We start from the raw sequence: 21,047 nt of genomic DNA on the forward strand, positions 1-21,047 counted from the left end.
CAACCTTGCTCTAATACCACTTGTTAGGATCGAGACACTTAACACACGACTCTAAACACACACACAGCTCACGAAAAACAAGAACACAAGGATGAACACGAGGGATTTAACGTGGTTCGGTCCTTCTCTGACCTACGTCCACCGGTAACTAGGAATTTACATTTCTTGGTGCTAATCTGCACTCTTTCTGTGTTACACTAGATACAAGTTTTACAAATACAGAATAATCTCTTATATAGAGATGGAAATCAGAAGTAGTCAAAAAACACAACTGGGTCTTCATTCAACAATTGTGGTTTCACAACTTCACATTGTTCCTGCCATTTTTGACCAGCTTTTCTGTGGATTCACACTCAACATTTCTGTGGATTCATACTCAACAGCTCTGCGTTCCATAACTCCTTAATTTTGGTTTTCCTATGGTTTTCTTGTTGCTGACGTACATTTTGTTTTTCCTATTACAATTTAATAATCTCACAGGATGAATTTGTATGATATGAATTTGGTACCGGGTGTAGGCATGTGACAAGGGGCATAATGTCAAAATGACAAGAATATATGGAGTGGCCAGAAGATGTGTTGCCGGAGCAATTAACAATTACACCACTCAGCTACTCGACTATGGCAAACAAACATCTCAGTGTAATTAATTTCACAAATTTCTTCATCTGATTCTTTGCTTCTAGATTTTTTCAACTTTGAAGATGAAAAACATTATTATATATTTGCAGATAATCTCACAGAAGCGCTGCTCTTTCTTTCTCATTTCATGGGAGATATTCATCAGGTATGTGATAGTAATCAATTTCACTTTATTATCTAATAAGTTAAAAGACTAAATTGCCCCTGTTACAACGGCTACATGTAGGATTCACTTCGGATAGAAGTGGGAACACGATTAATGTTCACTGGTTCACAAGAAAATCAGAACTTCATCATGTAAAACTCCTAAAATAGTTACCATTATGTAATCTAAATTAAGAGTCTGTTTTAACTTGAAAATAAGTTTTAACTTGAAAATAAGTTTCTCACCAATCACACCATCTTCATTTTGATTGCAGTGGCTTTCAAATCCAGGGAGGACCACAGGAAACAGATGGAACTTGAAGAAGCCCGAAAAACTCCTGCAGAAGTTGATGAAGATGGAAAAGAAATTAATCCACATATTCCTCAGTATATGTCAATGCAGAGAGACCTGTACGCCTTTTTCCATTTTCTTTTTCTTGCATTCTCATGAATCAGGTCACCATATAACTAAAAGTAAAACCATCTTTTTTGTGTCCTGAAGAGTTTAAAACATCAAAAGAAATGGAAGTCAGATCCCAATTACACAAAGTCATGGTATCACAGAGGAGCAAAAATATACCAAGCTGATAAGTACAGAAAGGGTGCATGCGAAAAGTAAGCAAATTTTATTTTACTTTTCTAGTTTTTATAACTTGATTGCTAAATTTATTAATTGTTTTAAGCTGTGGAGCTATGAGACACACAACCAAGACATGCATGGAGAAGCCACGTAAGCTAAAATAGTGACTTTTGAGCTTGATTATGATGGAAAAGAGACAGGTGGAATGGGTATGATGCAGCATCTTATGCTCATGTGATTGAACGATATGAAGCTCGTGATGAAGCTAGAAAGAAATTCTTGAAAGATCAACAACTTAAGAAGTTAGAGGAAAAGGGTAACACTCAAAATGTGGAAGAAGCTGTTAGTGATGATGAAGATAATGAAGATGCATTAAAAGTTGATGAAGCCAAAGTTGATGAGAGTAAGCAGATGGATTTTGCAAAGTGGAAAAACGTGTCAGGACTACAGGTGGTGGTAGCACGGGTACTGTTAGGTGAGTCAATAAAAAAATTTAGAAACTTTTTGTCATCCAAGATTTTACATTTGTAATTCCTTTTTTACCCCTATGTTCAGGAATCTGCGAATTCGAGAAGATACAGCAAAATACCTTCTGAATCTTGATGTAAACTCTGCACATTATGATCCGAAAACTCGATCCATGCGTGAGGATCCGCTTCCAGATATGGATCCAAATGAGAAGTTCTATGTTGTGAGTAATAACCTTTATTGATTTATCTTTATTTATTTATTTATTTTTTATAAATATTTTCTCAAAAATTAATATTATTATATGTTGTTGAATTGCAGGGGGATAACCAGAATAGAGTAAGTGGACAAGCATTGGAGTTCAAGCAACTGAACATTCATGCATGGGAAGCATTTGAGAAGGGTAATGTTTCTAGTAGTGATTGAATGGCGTATATGTTTTTTTATGGGTTAGAGTTCGAACGCAGCTGCCATTACATTAGAATAAATAATTGTTTTTTTTATGGGTTATTGGTATGTACAGGTCTGATGCAAAATTGTTTTGTTTATGAATTTGACGATTTTGCCCTTGGTGATGATTTGGGATTTTGGCACACCAAGCAACAACCAAAAACAGAAAATTGAGTAGAATTACATGTTCTCAAGGGTATATATGTCAGTTTTTTGTCACTACAGGTCTAGAAAGATGAACTCTAATGCATCAATTAAATAATTAAACAACAAAAAACTTAAAACATGACAGTTATGACAGATTACACAGGACAACAAATCTGGAAATTTGTCCAAACCAAACAAACAGAAACAGAACCAAATCAAAAAACAAAAACAGATGTTACAAAACCAAATCTGGAAAGTGGGTAGAAAAATTTTAGAGGATTTTTGATGAATTTAGAAGGAATTTTAATGAGTTTTTCTAAATAAAAGAGAAGAGAACACGATCATCCTAAAATGGAATTACCCTTTTAGCCCTTTTAATTTAAAAGTAACTCAATTTTACTAACAAACCTCAACCGTATGGATGGGATCAAATGACCGCCACTACCATCCATTTGCTTTATATAATATATTATATTAATTAATAACTATAACAAAACCTTTCTTTGTTAAAGGATGGACATGGACTTATTCTTTGTGGATGAGTCCTCGCCTCTTTTAATTAAGACAAATTTTAGAAAGGACAATTGTACATGGATATCAAAGTAAAAGAAATGTTGAAACTATAGTTTTGTTTTCTGATACATATGGTCAAGTTGTTTCAATTGTAGTCAACAATAATAAATTACTTTTATCATTTTTATAAAGCAATTGTTAACATTTTAAGTGTTTATCTTGTGTTGCAACTACACTTTCGTTTCTGATACATATGGTTAATATGCTTCAACTGTAGTCGAAGAAATCACACCATCCAGGGCAAAATTCAACCTAAAATCTAAGAACTAACACTTAAACACATAATAACACAAACCTAAATCTAATTTTCAAGTATAACCACTTAAATTTAAAGGTTTCGAAAAAATAAAGAAAGTTATGGTTTTACCTTCAAAAGACGATTTGGGGAAGAAGAGGTTTAACTAAAAGGCGTTGAGTATAGCTCCGGTCGAAAAACTAAAAAAAGTTACGGTTATACATGAAATACTTTTATCTTACCAAAATATGTATTACGGACATACATATATACACATGCACTATATAGAATGTATAATGATAAAAAATGTTTTGAGTAATGTGTTATGGTGGTGTGTACAGTTACGTATGTATATATCATGCATAACTTGGTAAACTAAATCAATTCATGTATAATGAAGTTGTACAAAATATTGAAGGAAAAAATAAATGTTTCATATTTTAATATTAGAAAATGGATTATGTTCCTAAGAAATCCTTAGGAAATATGTGGGAACTTCCTATGGATTTCCGAGGAAATACAATAATCTTCACAAATTTATAGGAAATGCATAGGAAGTTCCAAGGGATTTCCTAGGAATCAAACTCATTTTTACATTCTTATAGGTTCAAACGTTATTTTTTATTCGTTCCATACTTTGTGCAACTTTGTTATACATGAAATACTTTTATCTTACCAAAATATTTATTATGCACATACATATATACACATGCACTATATAGAATGTATAATGATAAAGAAATGTTTTGAGTAATGTGTTATGGTGGTGTGCACACTTACGCATGCATATATCATGAATAACTTGGTAACTACACACATTTCATGTATAATGAAGTTGTACCAAAATATTGAACAAAAAAATAAATGTTTCATATTTTAATATTAGAAAATGGATTATGTTCCTAGGAAATCCTTAGGAAATATGTGGGAACTTCCTATGGATTTCCGAGGAAAGACAATAATCGTCACAAATTTATAGTAAATGCATAGGAAGTTCCAAGGGATTTCCTAGGAATCAAACTCATTTTTACATTCCTATAGGTTCAAACGTTACTTTTTATACGTTCCATACTTTGTGCAACTTTATTATACATGAAATACTTTTATCTTACCAAAATTTGTATTATGCACATACGTATATACACATGCACTATATAGAATGTATAGTGATAAACAAATGTTTTGAGTGATGTGTTATGGTTGTGTGCACACTTACGTATGTATATATCATGCATAACTTGGTAAACAAAAAACAATTCATGTATAATGAAGTTGTACAATATATTTAACGAAAAAATTAATGTTTCATATTTTAATATTAGAAAATGGATTCTGTTCCTAGAAAATCCTTAGGAAATATGTGGAAACTTCTGATGGATTTCCGAGGAAATACATTAATCGTCACAAATTTGTGGGAAATACATAGGAAGTTCTAAGGGATTTCCTAGGAATCAAACTCATTTTTTCATTCTTATTATTTTTTATTCATTCCATACTTTGTGCAACTTTGTTATACATGAAATACTTTTATCTTATCAAAATATGTATTATCCATATACATATGTACACATACACTACATAGAATATATAATGATAAACAAATGTTTTGAGTAATGTGTTATGGTGGTGTGCATATTTATGTATGTATATATCATGCATAACTTGGTAAATTAAAAACAATTCATATATAATGAAGTTGTACAAAATATTGAACGAAAAAATATATGTTTCAACTTTTAAAATTTGAAAATTCATTTTGTTCATAGGAAATCGCTAGGAAAAATGTGAGAACTTCCGATGGATTTCCTAGGAAATACATTATTCGTCACAAATTTCTAGGAAATGCATACGAAAAAATAGACGTTTCAATCTCCAATTTTAAAAAAATGGATAATGTTCCTAGGAAATCCCTTGGAAAATGAGGAAACATCCTTTCTAGTAGTGAAGTGTAGTAACAGTGATGGTTTAATTTGTTCCTAGCTAGGAAATTCCTCGGAAATTGATCATTTATAAGCTTGTTCCTAGCTAGGAAATTCCTCGGAAATATGGAGGAAAGTATAGTAAGTATAACATTCGTAGGAAAAGTGTAGGAACAATGACTATATTCTCTACTCAAACTCGATATGATTTATTTTGTTACAAGAAAAAAATTGTTAAAAAAAATATTACCAAGGAAATACCGAGGAAAGTTGGGTATTTATAAAGATACTAGGAAAAGTGTAGGAAATACCGAGGGAATACCGAGGAAAGTGTAGTTTGTACAACCTCCATAGGAAAAGTGTAGGAACAATGAGTGTGTTCTCTACATAAACTTGATATGATTTTTTTGTTGCAGTAAAAAAATTGTTAAAAAAAATATTACTAAGGAAACACCGAGGAAAGTTATATATTTATAAATATCCTAAGAAAAGTGTAGGAACTTCGAGGGATTTCCGAGGAAAGCGCGTTTATGGTTATTCCTTAGATTTTCCTCAGTAATTCGTAGGTAATACCGAGAAAATCCTTTTCCTCGGAAATATTCGTAGGAAATCCCTCCTTTTTCTAGTAGTGTTACTTTCATTCTTAGATCATTTGAAAATCCCCTTTTATGAATACAAATAAATAGTTTTTACAAATTTTGTGTTTAATTATTCAGAAAAGAAATGAGATGAAGGTACTTCGTGTTGCCAATATTGAAAGTTTCAAACAGTTACCAACCCACAAAGTATATTCAAGTTCTTCATGTACCATAGATATACATCCAATTACTGTTGAACGTCTCATCCAAGGGCATCTAAGAAGCAAATTAATAAGTTCTCAATATGAGCATAAATTTAATAGCCATACCACAATTTTATGATACTAAATATCTTTGCCTTCTCGTGCAGTCAAACACATACTGAATTAAAGATGAAACACAAACAAAATCAATACCTTGTGAACTCAAATATATATAGTTTAAGGTGACTTGTATATTCAAGGCAACTGAACACTGAGGTTGGGCGGTAATTGAAGGTGGGATTTCATGGCGGATGACAAAGATGCCTACCGCAATGCAAAAATCATGAGAATCATGGCAACTCTGCAATTATGTTTTAGTCTTTTCTTCAATCACATAAACCAAATCAACAAAATACTGAATAAATAAAGCAATCAAAACAACACTGCGACTTATATCATATTCCTCACATGTGTATTAACCGAAATCAAGTTATCTTCCAGTCTCTTTACCCTTCTCATTATACACATATATATAATACAAATTGCAAAGAATGGGCCGGATATACAAAGGGTCGAGAGATAACATACAAACATACATTTAAATACTAATATACTAACATTAACTATTGTTTTCACTTACACAATCAATGAAAAAAAAAATAAAAAAAAAGACTATGAAAACAGAAGCCCATAACATTTTACATATGGTCACCAAATGCGACAACCAGCAAACCATCTTAATTCTTATGGAAAATTAGGATATAACTCATTGGGTTTCACTTGATTGATTTAAAGTAGTTCAGTTACATGCATGCAGCCTCTCTTTCTCAAGCAGTTTCAGGTGAAGAATGATACCTTGAAGATTCCCCCTTACCCTATGATCAATAAAGGAAAAGTAAAAGTTAAATAAGTATATAGAGATATGATGATAACATATTTGGTTGTGTGTGCATTTTTATTCTGGGATGATAGAAAGGTTTGGGTGTGAAAAAGTATACCTCACGTGTGCTGCCAATTATGCCAGGATTCCTTTGAGATAAAGCTCTAAACCAGGACCTTTTCTTTCGTTCTGAACACAAGTAGTATTGACCATAAATATATTTATATGGTCCAGCATATCAAGACATAGTCAACTGACATAACAAATTGACCCATTTAGACCGGATCAATACTGGTTTCATTCATTTAAAAATTAAAAGTACAACTTTGGTTTTTATATTTGGGTCATAAGTTCCATTTGCTTAAAAGATTTAAGTTATGATCCATCTATTAAAAAAGTTGGGTCAAGGATGAAATCATTATACATGAGACATGACAATAAGAATATATTTAATAAAAATGACATCTACCTTGATAGTCGGGCCGTCCGTAATGAATTTACGGTGATAGGGATACAATTTAATGTAAGGCAGAAAAAAATGATTGTAGTTTAGGATGTATTGTCCTGTTGTTGTTTGAAAATGAGAGAGATCTCCACCAATTATGTGATTCCATGACTTGTAATATCCCAATGCATCTTCTTCTTCTTCTTCTCCGTCATCATACACAAGACTCACCCCACACTCCTTTAACTTCATAATACCCCTCCGTAACAGTAACAGTAATGTGGTCACCACCTTCCATCTCATTCCTCCCAAACATCCAATGACTTAACACCACTTTCCACGTACACTTTCCACCTCCCACAAATCTGTCCGAGTGACGTTGGTATATCCACATGCGGTTCTTGGTTATATTATTAAGTGTCATCATTGGCCATAGAGGGACCTCACCAGATCCAAATGGAAAGCTTTCATCTGGAGGTTTCTTTGTGTGAAGAGAACAGAAGTTAAGTCCTGTAAGGTTGTTTGGAGACGATGATGATGATGATGATGATGATGATGATGATGATGGGATGATAAACGATAATGATGGCCCCATGCTTCTATGCCTAAACCAACTTGGCATCTCCTCCGCCTCATACATTATGCTGAATATTCCAAATTCATAAATCATCCTCTGCCAAATACAACCACCTTAATTAATCACCATAACAATTATATTATGCATATTCATAGAAAGACAGACAATTAACTGAACAAAACCTGGATTCCAGATTCTGATGAAGAATTAGTTCCCACATGCCTTTCGTTAAGAAAGTCTAAATTAGTCCAGCCCAATCTACGTAATACCTTTTCCTCAACACCCATTATTTGTTGGACTTTCACAATTCCTTCAATTTCATACAGCCAAAGTTCAACAGTTATCAAGGTAAATGGTAGCTCGAGTGGGGACATTTCAAGATCAAATACAACTTTTTCTACATTAAGCAGATCATCAGAATCGAACAACAACGCTTTTAGAGTACGTGGAGGATACTCAACTGACTTCAATTTTGTACAATTCTCCATACTAATTATCTCAAGTCTAGGAAGGGTTCTCACACAACTGGGCATGGAATTGATAGGATTTCCATCTAAATATAATTCCTTTAACATGATAAGGCAGCTGAAGTCCATGGGAAAGGATTCATTGGACAACTTGTTCTTTGCAAGTGACAACCTTACTAAAGACACCGGTAAAGAAATTGCAAAGGACTTCAAATCATGTGGTATAGCACCCACAAAGGCAGAGAAAGAGGTTCTTCTGTTTATGCCAATGTTGTTAACTGTGCACATTTCCAGTGAATCCATATCCCTAATCTGGATTCGAGATTCACCAAGACTACAACCATATAGCAACATTGTTTTAAGACTCTTCAACATGCTTATGTTTCTTGGAAGTTTTTCAATCTTCCTGCAGTAGCTGAGATCGATGAAAACAAGGTCAACACATTTCTCAATTGATTCACAAACCTCAACCAAATCAATGCAATTTCTAACTATTAATCTCTCAAGTGCAGGAAGTTGGTCAAATTCACCAAGACTACGAAGTTGTTTACAGAAACTTAAATTAAGAATCTTCAATGATCCAAGCAGCTTTTTGTCTTTTAAGCACGATCCATCCAACTGCAAAAAAAAATGGAAATAAGTTAGAATAGTAGTGAATTTCATCAACTGAACATGGAAGAATAAGGAATGAAGATAAGTTACTTTTTGCCTCTTCTCACGCTGTTGTGGATTACTATCACAACCGACAAATGATTCAATATTGCTATATGACATGTCAAGAGCAACCAAATTCATCATCGGTAAGTCTAAAGATATAGACTTTAAAGGAAACCCTGCATACACAAGCCTCTTAATTCCTTGGGAAAGTTCTCATAAGACCCATTCATGTGCACATAATTGAGTTGTAGTAACATCAAATTATCCATGTTACTAAATGCATCTGTTTTCAGCTGAAATGATGCACCCTTCTCTTTCTCAAGCATGAGCATGTCAAGGGCAAGTCCTAGAACATTTTCCTTTCCCTAAGAAGTAAGAAGAAATGCATTGCAAACAAAAAAGTCAGACAATACAAAATACTTTGGACATGCACAATACTAACAAGCATACATGGCCTCTTACCTTTTTTCGTTTTAACACTCTATATGACTCCTCATGACACCATAACCGACTTCGCTTCCATGGCTTCTCAAGTGATTCTTGTCGTACTCCCCATCTTCCCATCTCTTGAATCAACTGATGCATCTTCAATTCGTTATTCAATCCTATGCTAAGGAGGCATTTGTCAATGAGATCCGTGATCCTAGATCTTGTGTTTATATCACATGCGTTTAATATTGTTTCACTAACATCTTTATCTATTCCAACAAAAAAACAAGAAATGTGCTTAAACAACTCCTTATCATTGTTAGATGGCAAAGAATCAAAGCTCATTCTCAAGACATTATTTATGCGAGCATTTGTTTCTTCTATTTCTTTCGTCAGACCTTCTATGCACCCTTGCCAGTAAGCTACATCTCGATTATGTAGAGACTTACCCAAAACTTTAATATCTAATGGATGTCCTTGACAATACTTCACAAGCTTATCTCACACATCCTCATAACCTGCCTTGGGATAGTTGCACATGAATGCATGAAAACACAAAAGATGTTGGGATTTAATCTCATCTAAGCCTTTAACGAAATCCATTGCATGCTTGGGTTTAATGTTTGTTTTGAAAAGTGCACAACTCTCCGTCAACCATGAGTCCTTCGTTGTTATTATAACTTTGCTTCAAGGATGAAAACCTTTGTTTCCAAGTAATGCATCCAACTGATCAAGAGTGGTGATATCATCAAGGACTAGAAAGAACCTTTTACGGGCTAGTGCATTCTCTATCTTTGTGGTGTATATTGACACATCATGAAATCTAATTGAGCTTGTTTTTGAAATGTCATTGCACAGTTGTTCTTGTAAATTAAGCAACCCATTAAACTTCCCATCACACTTCCTTGTGATATCTTCAATAAAGCTGCTTGTGTGGAATTCACGAGAATATAGCCCATACACATGTTTGGCCAAAGATGTCTTCCCGATCCCTCCTATACCATAAATAGTAAGTATGTCTGCCGTATGTGAAGATCCATCTTTCAACCATGAAGTGAGGAAATTAATATGATAGTCCATCCCAATAAATAGCGGTTGGGCACTCCTTAAGTGTATATGTAATCTACGTTGGATGCCCTTCACGATTTCTTCAATGAACTCTGTCTCTAGCCTGAAACTTGATTTAATAAGAACTTCAATACACAATCTACAACCTAACAAACCAAATTTGGAGATTTAATTTATCAAAAGATCAAATAAAAATTATACCATACTATTGTTAGTAATTATGTTGTTCACATCAAAACCATATCGTATTTGCACTTCTAACAATAAAGGCATCTAATGTGTAAGGTCATAATAGTTATGTATGATAAGACCAAAGCTACCAATGTGTTACAATATTTCACAAATTGGCCACCTAACTTCACTATGTTTCTACAAGACCATCAAACTTAACAATCAATGTGGTTTTGCATGTGTATGGATATAAATCTATGTTATCCTCTACTACTTACACGTATAAGAAGTTATTGTTTTTATTAGAGAAGATTGCAAAAGTCCCCCTCTGTTATGTTTATTTCTTTGGATTAGGTCCAAAAGGTTTCAATTTTTGCAACAAACATCCTTTGCCAGGTGTCCGTTGTGGTTTTGGTCCCTCACTTTCATACCATGACTGTTATTTCGATCAATCCCTTTGAAATGACTACTTTGACCCGTCGTCGTCGTCGTCGCCGCCGTCGCCGTCGAACCAAAAAAGACCTTATCCCCACCTTTCGCCTAGAAAAGTGTCTCTCCTCCCCGTTTAACCCCCACCATCTTCATCACGATAACCCTACCAATGATTCCTCCCCATTCATCCACCTACAACTTTTTTCATCCTCAGGACATGGCTTTTTGAGGATTTGGAGATGGAGACGTTGCAGGTGAGATGAGAGAAGAGTTTTTTTTTGGATTTCTGGTGTGATGGGAAAAAGAAATCATAGAGGTGGAGAAGAAGACAGATTTTTGTAGGTGAAACAAAACACAATTTTGTTAGATCATCTTCATTTTCCTAGTCTAGATCTTCAAATTTTGATTTGGTTTATTGTTATTGAATCATCCACTAATTTCGTTTGCGGATTAATGTGCTAAGCACCACCCCAATATTCGTATGCTAGAATGGGCAAGAACAGAAATTCAGATAAGAAAGACTAGCAGCATTTGAGAAATATGACCACAATATCTATACTAGCAATGCCTAATTTAGCTCAAATGCTTATTTTGGAAACTGACACCTCCAGTTTTAGAGTTGGGGTGGTGCGGATGAAAAACTCACATGCAATTACATATTTCGACCAATTATCCAGGTAGACGAAAAGTGTTTGTGCAAACTCATAAGTTTTAACTTTGAGATCTAGTACAAAACGGGAGCTTCAAACAAAGTGGCAACCCCAAATATTGACCGATGAAAACTATAATTGGGAGCTATTCTGTCGATAATTAGAGTTTCCTTGTAAGCAATTTACAAAGAAACTATAGTTGATCTATTTATTTAGAATATCATATCTTAAATACAAACAAAAAACTATTAGCGGGATTTACAACGAAACAAGGAAGGTTGTTGTACAAATGACAATTATTTATTCTTAAACTTTAGTTCAAGTCATAGAATAGTGGTGAATTATTGTTTGTGACTCTTCAAATTATTTACAGGATATTCAAAAATTTTATTTGGTTTATTGTTTGTGAGTCTTCAATTTTATAACATATTCTTCAAATTATTGATTCGGTTTACTGTTTGTAAGTCTTCAAAAAAAAAAATTTCTGAATCTTCAAATTTATTGATTTGGTTCATTGTTTGTGAATCTTCATTGATGGGTTATTGTATTAGATTTTGGTTTTTGTTTTAGTTTAGGGATTTAGCTTTTTATTTTCGTTCCACGTTGGTGGTTGATGTGGTTGAGGTGGAGGATTACATGAAAACAGTGGACGGTGGGGAGGGTGGGGCCCACAATAATAACCATATTTAATAATAATAATAAATATATATATATATATATATATATATATATATATATATATATATATATATATATATATATATATATATATATATATATATATATATATATATAAGAAACGCAAAAATCAATACAAAATTAACCAAGGTATAAATTGGCCATTTTCTTTGTCCTAACGCACATGTCAACTTGTTAGACGATAGTTATAGAGGATAAATATATATAGTTTTTATTTTAGAGGGGGTGTTAATGTAAATGTGTGTGTGTGTATATATATATATATATATATATATATATATATATATATATATATATATATATATATATATATATATATATATATATATATATATATATATATAGGTTCAGGTATTTAAAGTAATTATTGTGTTATTGTATGAATAAATATGGATCAATCAAAATTTAAAATATAAATAAATAAATAAGGGTAATTAGGTGTAACACCCAGAATCAGAAAGACCAAGAAAAGAAAGGAAAAGCTCTAAGTCAAGAGTCAACTCGTCGAGTCCAGGGAGGAGCTTGACGAGTCGGAGCGGGATCCGAGGCATTGAGTAAGTGACCGACTCGGCGAGTCGGCTAGTGGACTCGGCGAGTCTGGTCTGGACGAGAAAAACCCTAATCTCGGGGGTTGTGCCATATTTAAAGAACATTACATCCCTTCCCCAGCCTCTTTACTCCCCTTTTGAGATCCATAAACCCTAAATCGTGAGTGAGAGCCCTTGGAAGCAAATTGGGACCTAGATAAGGGGGTTTTGTGAAGAGATATTGAAGGTCAAGAAGCTTGGAGCAAGGGGCTTTGCAGAGATTTGGATTATTCTTCAGTGGGAAGGTCATCCTTGAGGTAATAAGATGTTGATTTGGCTTTATTGCAATTAGATCTATCTTATGTTTGAGATTTGGGGCATTTTGGGCATGATTGAGATCTATGTCGAGTTAGAGGCCTAGATCTGAGGTTGCTACCTCAGATCTAGACTTGTGATGGTCCAGAAGGTCATAAAGCTTATGTCAATAAGTTGTTGGCGAAGCCCCATTGTCATAAACCCTATCCCTAGAGTGTTTTGGGCCTATAGCTCCTTGGTTTCACGTAAAGTTTGTCACTTTACGTGAGGGATAGACTGTAGAAGAGTGGATCTATGGATTGGAGCCCCTGCATGGCTCGAAAAGCCACTGTATGGATTGAGAGCTGAAGAGACTCGACGAGTCACATGGGTGTACTCGGCGAGTTTTATAAACATGAGCATGGACTCAGCGAGTTGGAAGAACAACTCGGCGAGTTTGTTGAAGATTGCCTTAGACTCGGTGAGTCTGTTCTTGGACTCGACGAGTCTGGTCGCAGAACCTCAACCTTTTCTGGTTAAGACGCAGATCAGTGAGTTGAGTGGTGACTCAGCGAGTTGGTCAGGACGGGACTCAGAGATCGTTGAACTCGACGAGTCTTGGGGTGACTCGGCGAGTTGAGTCGTATTTTGAGAGTTTCTGAGTTTAAGAACTCGATGAGTCTATAAGTTGACTCGGCGAGTCGAGTCAACTGGAAGGTTGACTTTGACCAGGACTTTGACTTTGACCAGAGTTGACTTAGTTTGACTTCTAGAGTTCAGTTTGGAGCTAAGTGTTATATTGATATTACTAGCTCGGGGAGCTAAGTGTTATATTGATATTGGAGCTCAGTGTTATATTGATATTAGTAGCTCGGAGAGTTGTCGGACAGCAGCCATAGGGTTATCAGTAAAGTTCAGCAGTACAGGTGAGTTTCCCTTTGTGTGAATGGGTCTACGGCCACAATGCCGGCCATGTAGTTATGAGTAGGAAGACCCGGGGGTTAGCCCTAGGCACAGTATGCTAGTATGACATTCGGGACTAAGGTCCAATGTTAGCGGGCGGGTGCCCAAGGAATGGTTCGTATGATAGTTATACTTGTTGTTTGTGTGATACATGTATGTGCCTGGTAGGGAGGTGAGTGTGGGCGAGGTCCCGTATCTCACCAATAGCATAGTGTGGACGGTGTTCCATACCTCATTAGCAGTAGAGCAGGGGCGAGGCCTAAGTAGAAAAAGAGTGAGTGTGGGCTGGGCCCGTATCTCACTATCAGTAGGAGCATGGACTGGGTTCCATGATTCATCAGTAGTAGGACAGGGGCGAGGCCCAAGATAGGCGAGGCCTTAGTACAGTAATCCAGTAGAGTATGTTAGTTATGTGTTGTGATATGATTGTATGCTAGTATATGTTAGCGGGCGGGGCCCGGAGACAGGCGGGGCCTAAGGAAAACAGATTTGTACACCGAGCGGGGCTCGAAGCCAGGCGGGGCCTGGTGGAGGACGGGGTCTGATAGCGGGCGAGTCCCAATGCAGCGGGCGGGAGCCCAGTATGTGGTTATGTGCTCAGTATTATGTATTGCATGTATGGATCAGTAGATATGTATGGTATGCGGTAGGTTGGGGAACTCACTAAGCTTCGTGCTTACGGTTTTCAGTTTTGGTTTCAGGTATTCAGTTTTCAGAAGAGGAGCTAGGGAGGGTTGCAGTGCACACACCATGGCAAGTAAGCTTGGGATGTTTACTCTGATAATTAAACAAGTGTTTTGGAAATGAAACTATGATTTGTCGTATAAACCTTTTTTGTATGTTTGAATCACTTAACGCTATGAATTAGTAATGTTTTTAAAAGAAATTTTTGGACTTGAAATTTGGGACGTTACATTAGGTAATTTTATAAACAACTTCCCCAAATACTTTCCTATAATTATGCTAGTTGATTTTAACCTAATTTATCCCCTTTTAATTACCACCGACGTCACTTTGAAAAACCCCCATTAGGATTCGAGTTGCATCCCAATTCGTTTCTCCAGTTCTGTAACCAAAGTCGGTGCCACGTTAAATGGGGGAAAAGGATCATCGATCCTTTGTCTTCATCTTCGTCTTCATCTGATCAGTAAGGAAAGACGAACAGAAGCAGGCAGCAATGTAGTGATCAGTGGTGGCTACTGTCAACAGCGGTGGACGCGAGGGGTTGCTCCGGTGACTCCTCCTTGTTTCTTCTTTTTCTGACCCGTTCGACAATCCCACACGAAAAAGGAAGAAGAAACTGTAGGGGGTGTTTAGATTTAATTTTTTGATAGGAATGAGGGGTGAACAAAGTCAGTAACAGGTGGTGTGTTTGGCTTGCTGGGAAACCGATGAGAAGGAAGGATGAGGTGTTGCTTCCGTTCGTTAACAGGTTCTTTTCCCTTTTTGTTTTTGTTTGAATGTTTGATAGAAATCAAAGGGAAGAATTTGTGTTTGGTTTGATCGTTTGATAGAAAGCGTAGAAGAAGAAGAGGAAACACAGAAGTGATTCGATTTTTTTTCTTTTTGTGTGTGGTTTTAATATTTCCTTTGTGTGTGATTGGGTATAAGTTTTTTATGTATAGCTTTGGTTTTGGTTTAATTGTTGAAAGCTAGGGACTTGATTTTTTTATTTCTAATTCACAGATGACATCGTTTAGTGGTTTAATTTTATTTGGGACTAATATACATATCAGAATGAGCAGCTTTTTGGCTGCATTTTATGAATTGATTCATATTTCAATTTATGTTTTTTTTCTTTCTGATTTAACAATTCATTTATATGGATAGTGCAGGATCTTGACAAGGTTGAATTATGAAAACGTATCAAGTATGTTTATGTAGATGATTCAATGGATAATATTGTTGAGATTCCAATTCTATTGGAATGGAATCATGAATTCCAATTATGTTGGAATGCAATCACGAATTCCAATTCTGTTGGAATCACAATAGTTGATGCTTGAAGAACGGACCAAAAAATTGAAACGGACCACATTATTCTTTTAGAATGTATTAGTTGTTGTTAGATTTTGATGTTTTCTTTCCCGTTTTGAAAGTATTTTTAGTTTTATTCTTTAACAATAAATGTAATTCTTAACCATTGCTACCCGTATTCTATAAGAAATAATGTATTTTTTGTTTTTATTCTTCAATTGATTGTTCAAGAATTTGTTATTCTACAAGAAGTTTTTAAATTCATGATCAAGAAATAGGTTCAAGATATGGTTCAAGAATATTTTTATTTTTGAATATACTCATAAACATATTCTGTCAAAATGTCCGAATTAAAAGAATTATAATTCGTAAAATCGGATTTTTAAAATTAATAGAATCTATGATCCCTTAAAAAATGCAATTTACCTTTAGTAAATCTATATTATTTGACTAAATTACCATTGTAATTAATTAAGATGATATTTTTCAATTATATTTAATTCAATAATATATATTAATCACTTTCTTAAAATAAGTAAAATTGATTGGCTCATATTTATGCATGCAATAACACAATAATTACTTTGAATAGAATAACCTAAGCCTATATATAAGTAAAATTGATTGGCCCATATTCAGTTCTTAGGGTGTTCGGTTGTCAATGCTTTTCACACCTTTGTCCGTACAACAAGCATAAAATGGATTTTCGCTCTCTCCCATGTGTGTTTCTTGGATATAGCACATCCCATCATGGTTACCGATGCTTTGATCCTCTCTCTGAACGAGTTTATATAGTACGTCATGCTCGGTTTCATAAACAATCCTTTCCATACAACATCAACCCCCCAATTCCACCCGAACCTTCTTCGTCTAACCCATATACATCGTCCTATCCTATTCCTGATCCCTCAAATATACCCATTACACCATCACCCATATTACCTACTACTCTGCCTACATCTCCTCCTTCCCCCAATCTCCACAATGTCCCCCTCTCCTTCATACTTATCACCTACGCCCGCGAACCACCACATCTCAACTTGTCACCTCTCTCCATCAAACTGCCATTCCCCAACCAAAAGCTACCCAATCTCAACCACGTTCGACCCTCCAGCCTTTGTCCTAATCCTAAGCCTAACAAACCATATGATCCCACCTCCTATCACACTCATACTTCCTCTCCTTACATTGAACCCGCCACCTTTACTATTGCTAACAAATTGCCTCAATGGCGTCAGGCCATGGCAGAAGAGTATTCTGCTCTTCTGCGGAACAATACTTGGTCCTTAGTTTCTCGTGTCCCAGTTATGAATCTCGTTGAATGTAAATGGGTTTACAAACTCAAGTGCGATCATACCGGGGCTATTGTGCGCTACAAAGCACGTTTGGTTGCTAAAGGTTTTCGTCAACAACATGGTCTTGACTATCATGACACTTTCAGTCCAGTTGTAAAATCGACTACTATTTGGGTTGTTCTATCTTTGGCGATAAGACATAATTGACCTTTACCACAACTTGATGTTCAGAATGAATTTTTACATGGAAATCTCACTGAGACGGTCTATTTACAACAACCACCGAGTTTTGTTGATCCAACGAAACCCAATCACGTTTGTCTTCTTCATAAGTCTCTGTATGGACTTAAGCAAGCCCCCCGAGCTTGGTTCCAACGGTTGTCTACTGCTCCAACGGTTGTCTACTGCTCTTCATGCTATCGGCTTTTGAGGCTCAAAAACAGATCCGTCGCTTTTTATCTACACTAATAACAGTGTTCTTTTGTATATGCTTGTTTATGTTGACAACATTATCTTAACAGGGAACAACACCACTGCTGTTGACCGTGTTGTTGCAAATCTCAGTCAAACATTTGCTCTACAAGACTTAGGAGATCTGTCTTATTTTTTGGGGGTTGAGATTGTTAAATGTGGATCTGACATTATTTTGTCTCAAAAGAAATTTATACTTGACGTCCACCTGTGCCATCGCAAATTACTACCACTGCCAATCTTGCTCTGGGCGACAATCCACCATTTGAAGATCCGATTAAATATCATCAAATCGTTGGCACTTTACAATATGTCACTCTTTCACGCCCGGACATTACTTTTGCAGTGAACAAAGTCTGTCAGTATATGCACTCTCCGACTCAAAACCATTGGTCTGCGGTTAAAAGAATCTTAAGGTATGTACGCGGCACAGTAACATGTGGTCTTCTGTTTCAACAAAACTCCGACACCGTTCTCCATGCTTACACAGATTCCACGTTTAACTCCTTGACTGCCTTCTCTGATTCAGATTGGGCTAGTTGCCCAGATGACCGCCGATCCACCGGGGGATATGTCATATATCTTGGCTCTAACCTTGTTTCTTGGTCTACTAAAAAACAGAAAACCGTCTCGCGGTCATCAACAGAATCCGAGTACAAAGCCTTAGACAATACAGTTGCTGAACTCACATGGCTCCAGGCTCTTCTACATGAACTTCAAGTCTCGTCTCACTCTGTTCCTATTTTGTGGTGTGATAATCTTGGCGCAACATACTTATCTGCTAATCCTGTCTTTCATGCTCGCACCAAACATGTTGAGGTGGACTTCCACTTTGTTCGAGAAACCGTTGCTCAAAAGCAACTCTTGGTTCGATTTATTTCCATGGATGACCAGATAGCGGATGTGTTTACCAAACATTTACCGTCGCAGCGTTTTCAGTTCTTACGGTCCAAGCTAAAGGTTGCTCCCCGACCTTAGCTTGCGAGGGAATATTAGACAATATATATAGTAAATACATTTACATTAATACCCCCTCTAGAATATATATATATATATATATATATATATATATATATATATATATATATATATATATATTCTAGAGGGGGTATTAATGTAAATGTATTTACTATATATATTCTTGTAATCCTTACTTACGTATGATTTTCAGAATACAATTCCTTATTCAACAAGTTTATTTCAACTTATCATAAAGGTTAATCTATTTGATATGAATTGATTATGAGATCACATAACAGGAAACTTAGATTCAATTTTTTGCATCTTCTTGTCCTAATAAATGAAATGAATAACTATTTGATGATACTGAGAAAACTTATTGAAATGCAAAGGGAGAAGACGATATTGACATTTTATGCCTTAATCAAACAAAATTGAAGGCTTATGGAAATATGGGTAAGAAAGTGATTACCTTCCATTGACGTCCTTTCCCTTTTAAATTAGAAACTTCTATAAGTGCTTTATTCCAGCGGTCTATCTTTTGAGTCCATTGAATTTTTTTATTTTCATCTATCTCTTCATCCATTTTCTGTTTATGCTTAGCCATTGCATCTCCAAAGCTACTTTGTTGCTTCCTGACATGGGTGGGCTACACATGATAAAAGATTGGGATGACAATATGGTTGGATGTCATACGTTGCTCAAGGATCAACACCAATTCATCGAGGCACCATGTTGAAGAAGCATAATTTTTAGACAACACGATAATAGAAGCCTGAGATGCCTTAATTGCACTCTCCAGTTCCGGTTTAAGATCTTCCCATGTTTCAATCTCTTCATCATCCAAGAAGGTATTGACACCAGCATCAATGAGGGCCTTATGAAGGTGATTAGTGAAACTATGACGAGTGTCAACACCTTTAATACTTAAAAATACATCGTATCTTTGATCATGAGTTGAAGAACTATGAACCTGGGTTGATGAAGAAGTTGAAGATCCTTCTGAGAGGAGTTCAGAGAGAACAACCATTATGAGTTATGGGTTGGTGAAGAAGAAGATGAAGATCCAAGGATTTTGTGTATCTCGGTAAGCTCTGAAACTCTTAAGTGGTTCAATGTCAGGATCAGTACATAATACCTGTACATAAAATCCAAATTTTTAATATTCAAAAAATGCAACTTAAATCTCATCAAATAATTTACACCTCAATAATAACAATAGCTTTTAATTCTTCAAAATAAAACTTCAAGTGATTAAAATACAATACATATGCACCTCCCAGTTTTGAGTTGGTTTTGGAGCTATATACTGCATAATGTGTATATGTGTGTTTAAAGATATTGATTTTTGTGTTCAAGGCTATTCTATAGCACATGTTAATGAAATAAACAGGTGTTTATGATGTGATTTATAAGATGAAATTGTCAAAGAACATGTGAAACTAAGTTGTAAGACTGCACCCTCATAATTACCTACCTGCAGGACAACAAGGAGATCTGAAGCAGCGATGGATGATAGAGGATGAATCAGCAGTGAAGAGGCTGAGAAAGATGATGACTGAAAACCACTGACCGAACGGCATTAAGTCGGCCGGGCAACGGCGAAATAACGACGAAGGAAGGGAGACGACTAGAGAGGAGACGAGGATGTGATGGTTTTCTTTTGCCGCCTCAGGTGTTGCTTCTTTTTCTTTTTTCCCTTTTCGACTAGATATATATATGACAACGAAAATTCCTGGAAAGTAATGCTACAAAAATCCAAAAGTATACACCCCATTTTCTAATTTATCTCAATATATTCCTTTTTAGTGATTTGCTATTTATATACATATTTAAATTACGATGTCATATGAATAGTGACGTTTGTTTCTTCACGTTTTGACCACAAATGTTTATCTCATTGTCCGTTTTGGTCCCTGAGTGTTATACATTTTATGGTTTCCTTACATGATTGGTCCTAAGATTTTGCTGAGCTTGACACTTTTGGTCCGGTTTTTCTATTATACATTCGTATTTATTTAGTTTGCTATCTTGCACCTTTGCCATAAGTTAGATAAATGATCTATATATTATGCAGATTTTTAAAGAAAACATCGATTTTTGGTTTTGTTCTTAAAAAAACGTCTTGGGCGAAGCCCGGGTTCAC

General features: G+C 35.5%; 2 protein-coding genes and 1 pseudogene across 2 annotated transcripts; 1 reads left to right on the forward strand and 2 right to left on the reverse strand.

Moving 5' to 3' along the window:
• Positions 1 to 545: 545 nt before the first annotated feature.
• LOC145125505 (pre-mRNA-splicing factor SLU7-A-like) lies at positions 546 to 2,458 on the forward strand (annotated as a pseudogene).
• Positions 2,459 to 6,766: 4,308 nt separating this feature from the next.
• Positions 6,767 to 10,474, reverse strand: LOC145125516 (disease resistance-like protein DSC1). Its single transcript, XM_079060969.1, has 8 exons — positions 10,096 to 10,474; positions 9,428 to 9,663; positions 9,240 to 9,330; positions 9,011 to 9,141; positions 8,024 to 8,926; positions 7,496 to 7,937; positions 6,938 to 7,008; positions 6,767 to 6,814 (listed from the first exon to the last, which is right to left on the reverse strand). The coding sequence occupies exons 1-8, from the start codon at positions 10,472 to 10,474 to the stop codon at positions 6,767 to 6,769; spliced, it is 2,301 nt and encodes a 766-aa protein (XP_078917095.1).
• An 8,715-nt stretch (positions 10,475 to 19,189) lies between these two features.
• Positions 19,190 to 19,931, reverse strand: LOC145125537 (TMV resistance protein N-like). The gene is made up of 3 exons (XM_079060985.1): positions 19,633 to 19,931; positions 19,374 to 19,536; positions 19,190 to 19,234 (listed from the first exon to the last, which is right to left on the reverse strand). The coding sequence occupies exons 1-3, from the start codon at positions 19,929 to 19,931 to the stop codon at positions 19,190 to 19,192; spliced, it is 507 nt and encodes a 168-aa protein (XP_078917111.1).
• Between the last annotated feature and the right edge of the window lie 1,116 nt (positions 19,932 to 21,047).

This window comes from Lactuca virosa, chromosome 1 (genome assembly GCF_052849685.1).
Source record: "Lactuca virosa cultivar CGN04683 chromosome 1, Lactuca_virosa_CGN04683_v6, whole genome shotgun sequence".
NCBI classification, from domain to species: Eukaryota; Viridiplantae; Streptophyta; class Magnoliopsida; order Asterales; family Asteraceae; genus Lactuca; species Lactuca virosa.

Excerpts from the sequence above, each read along its gene's own strand:
- LOC145125516 (XM_079060969.1), bottom strand. The coding sequence starts at position 10,474 with ATGGACTATCATATTAATTTCCTCACTTCATGGTTGAAAGATGGATCT. Across the intron at positions 8,927-9,010 it reads AGCGTGAGAAGAGGCAAAAA|TTGGATGGATCGTGCTTAAA; the intron begins GTAACTTATCTT and ends TTTTTTTTGCAG. Across the intron at positions 7,009-7,495 it reads TGAAGTTAAAGGAGTGTGGG|AACGAAAGAAAAGGTCCTGG; the intron begins GTGAGTCTTGTG and ends ACTTGTGTTCAG.
- LOC145125537 (XM_079060985.1), bottom strand. The coding sequence starts at position 19,931 with ATGGTTGTTCTCTCTGAACTCCTCTCAGAAGGATCTTCAACTTCTTCA. Across the intron at positions 19,537-19,632 it reads AATTATGCTTCTTCAACATG|GAAGCAACAAAGTAGCTTTG; the intron begins GTGCCTCGATGA and ends CACCCATGTCAG. Across the intron at positions 19,235-19,373 it reads GGAAAGGACGTCAATGGAAG|GACAAGAAGATGCAAAAAAT; the intron begins GTAATCACTTTC and ends TTCATTTATTAG.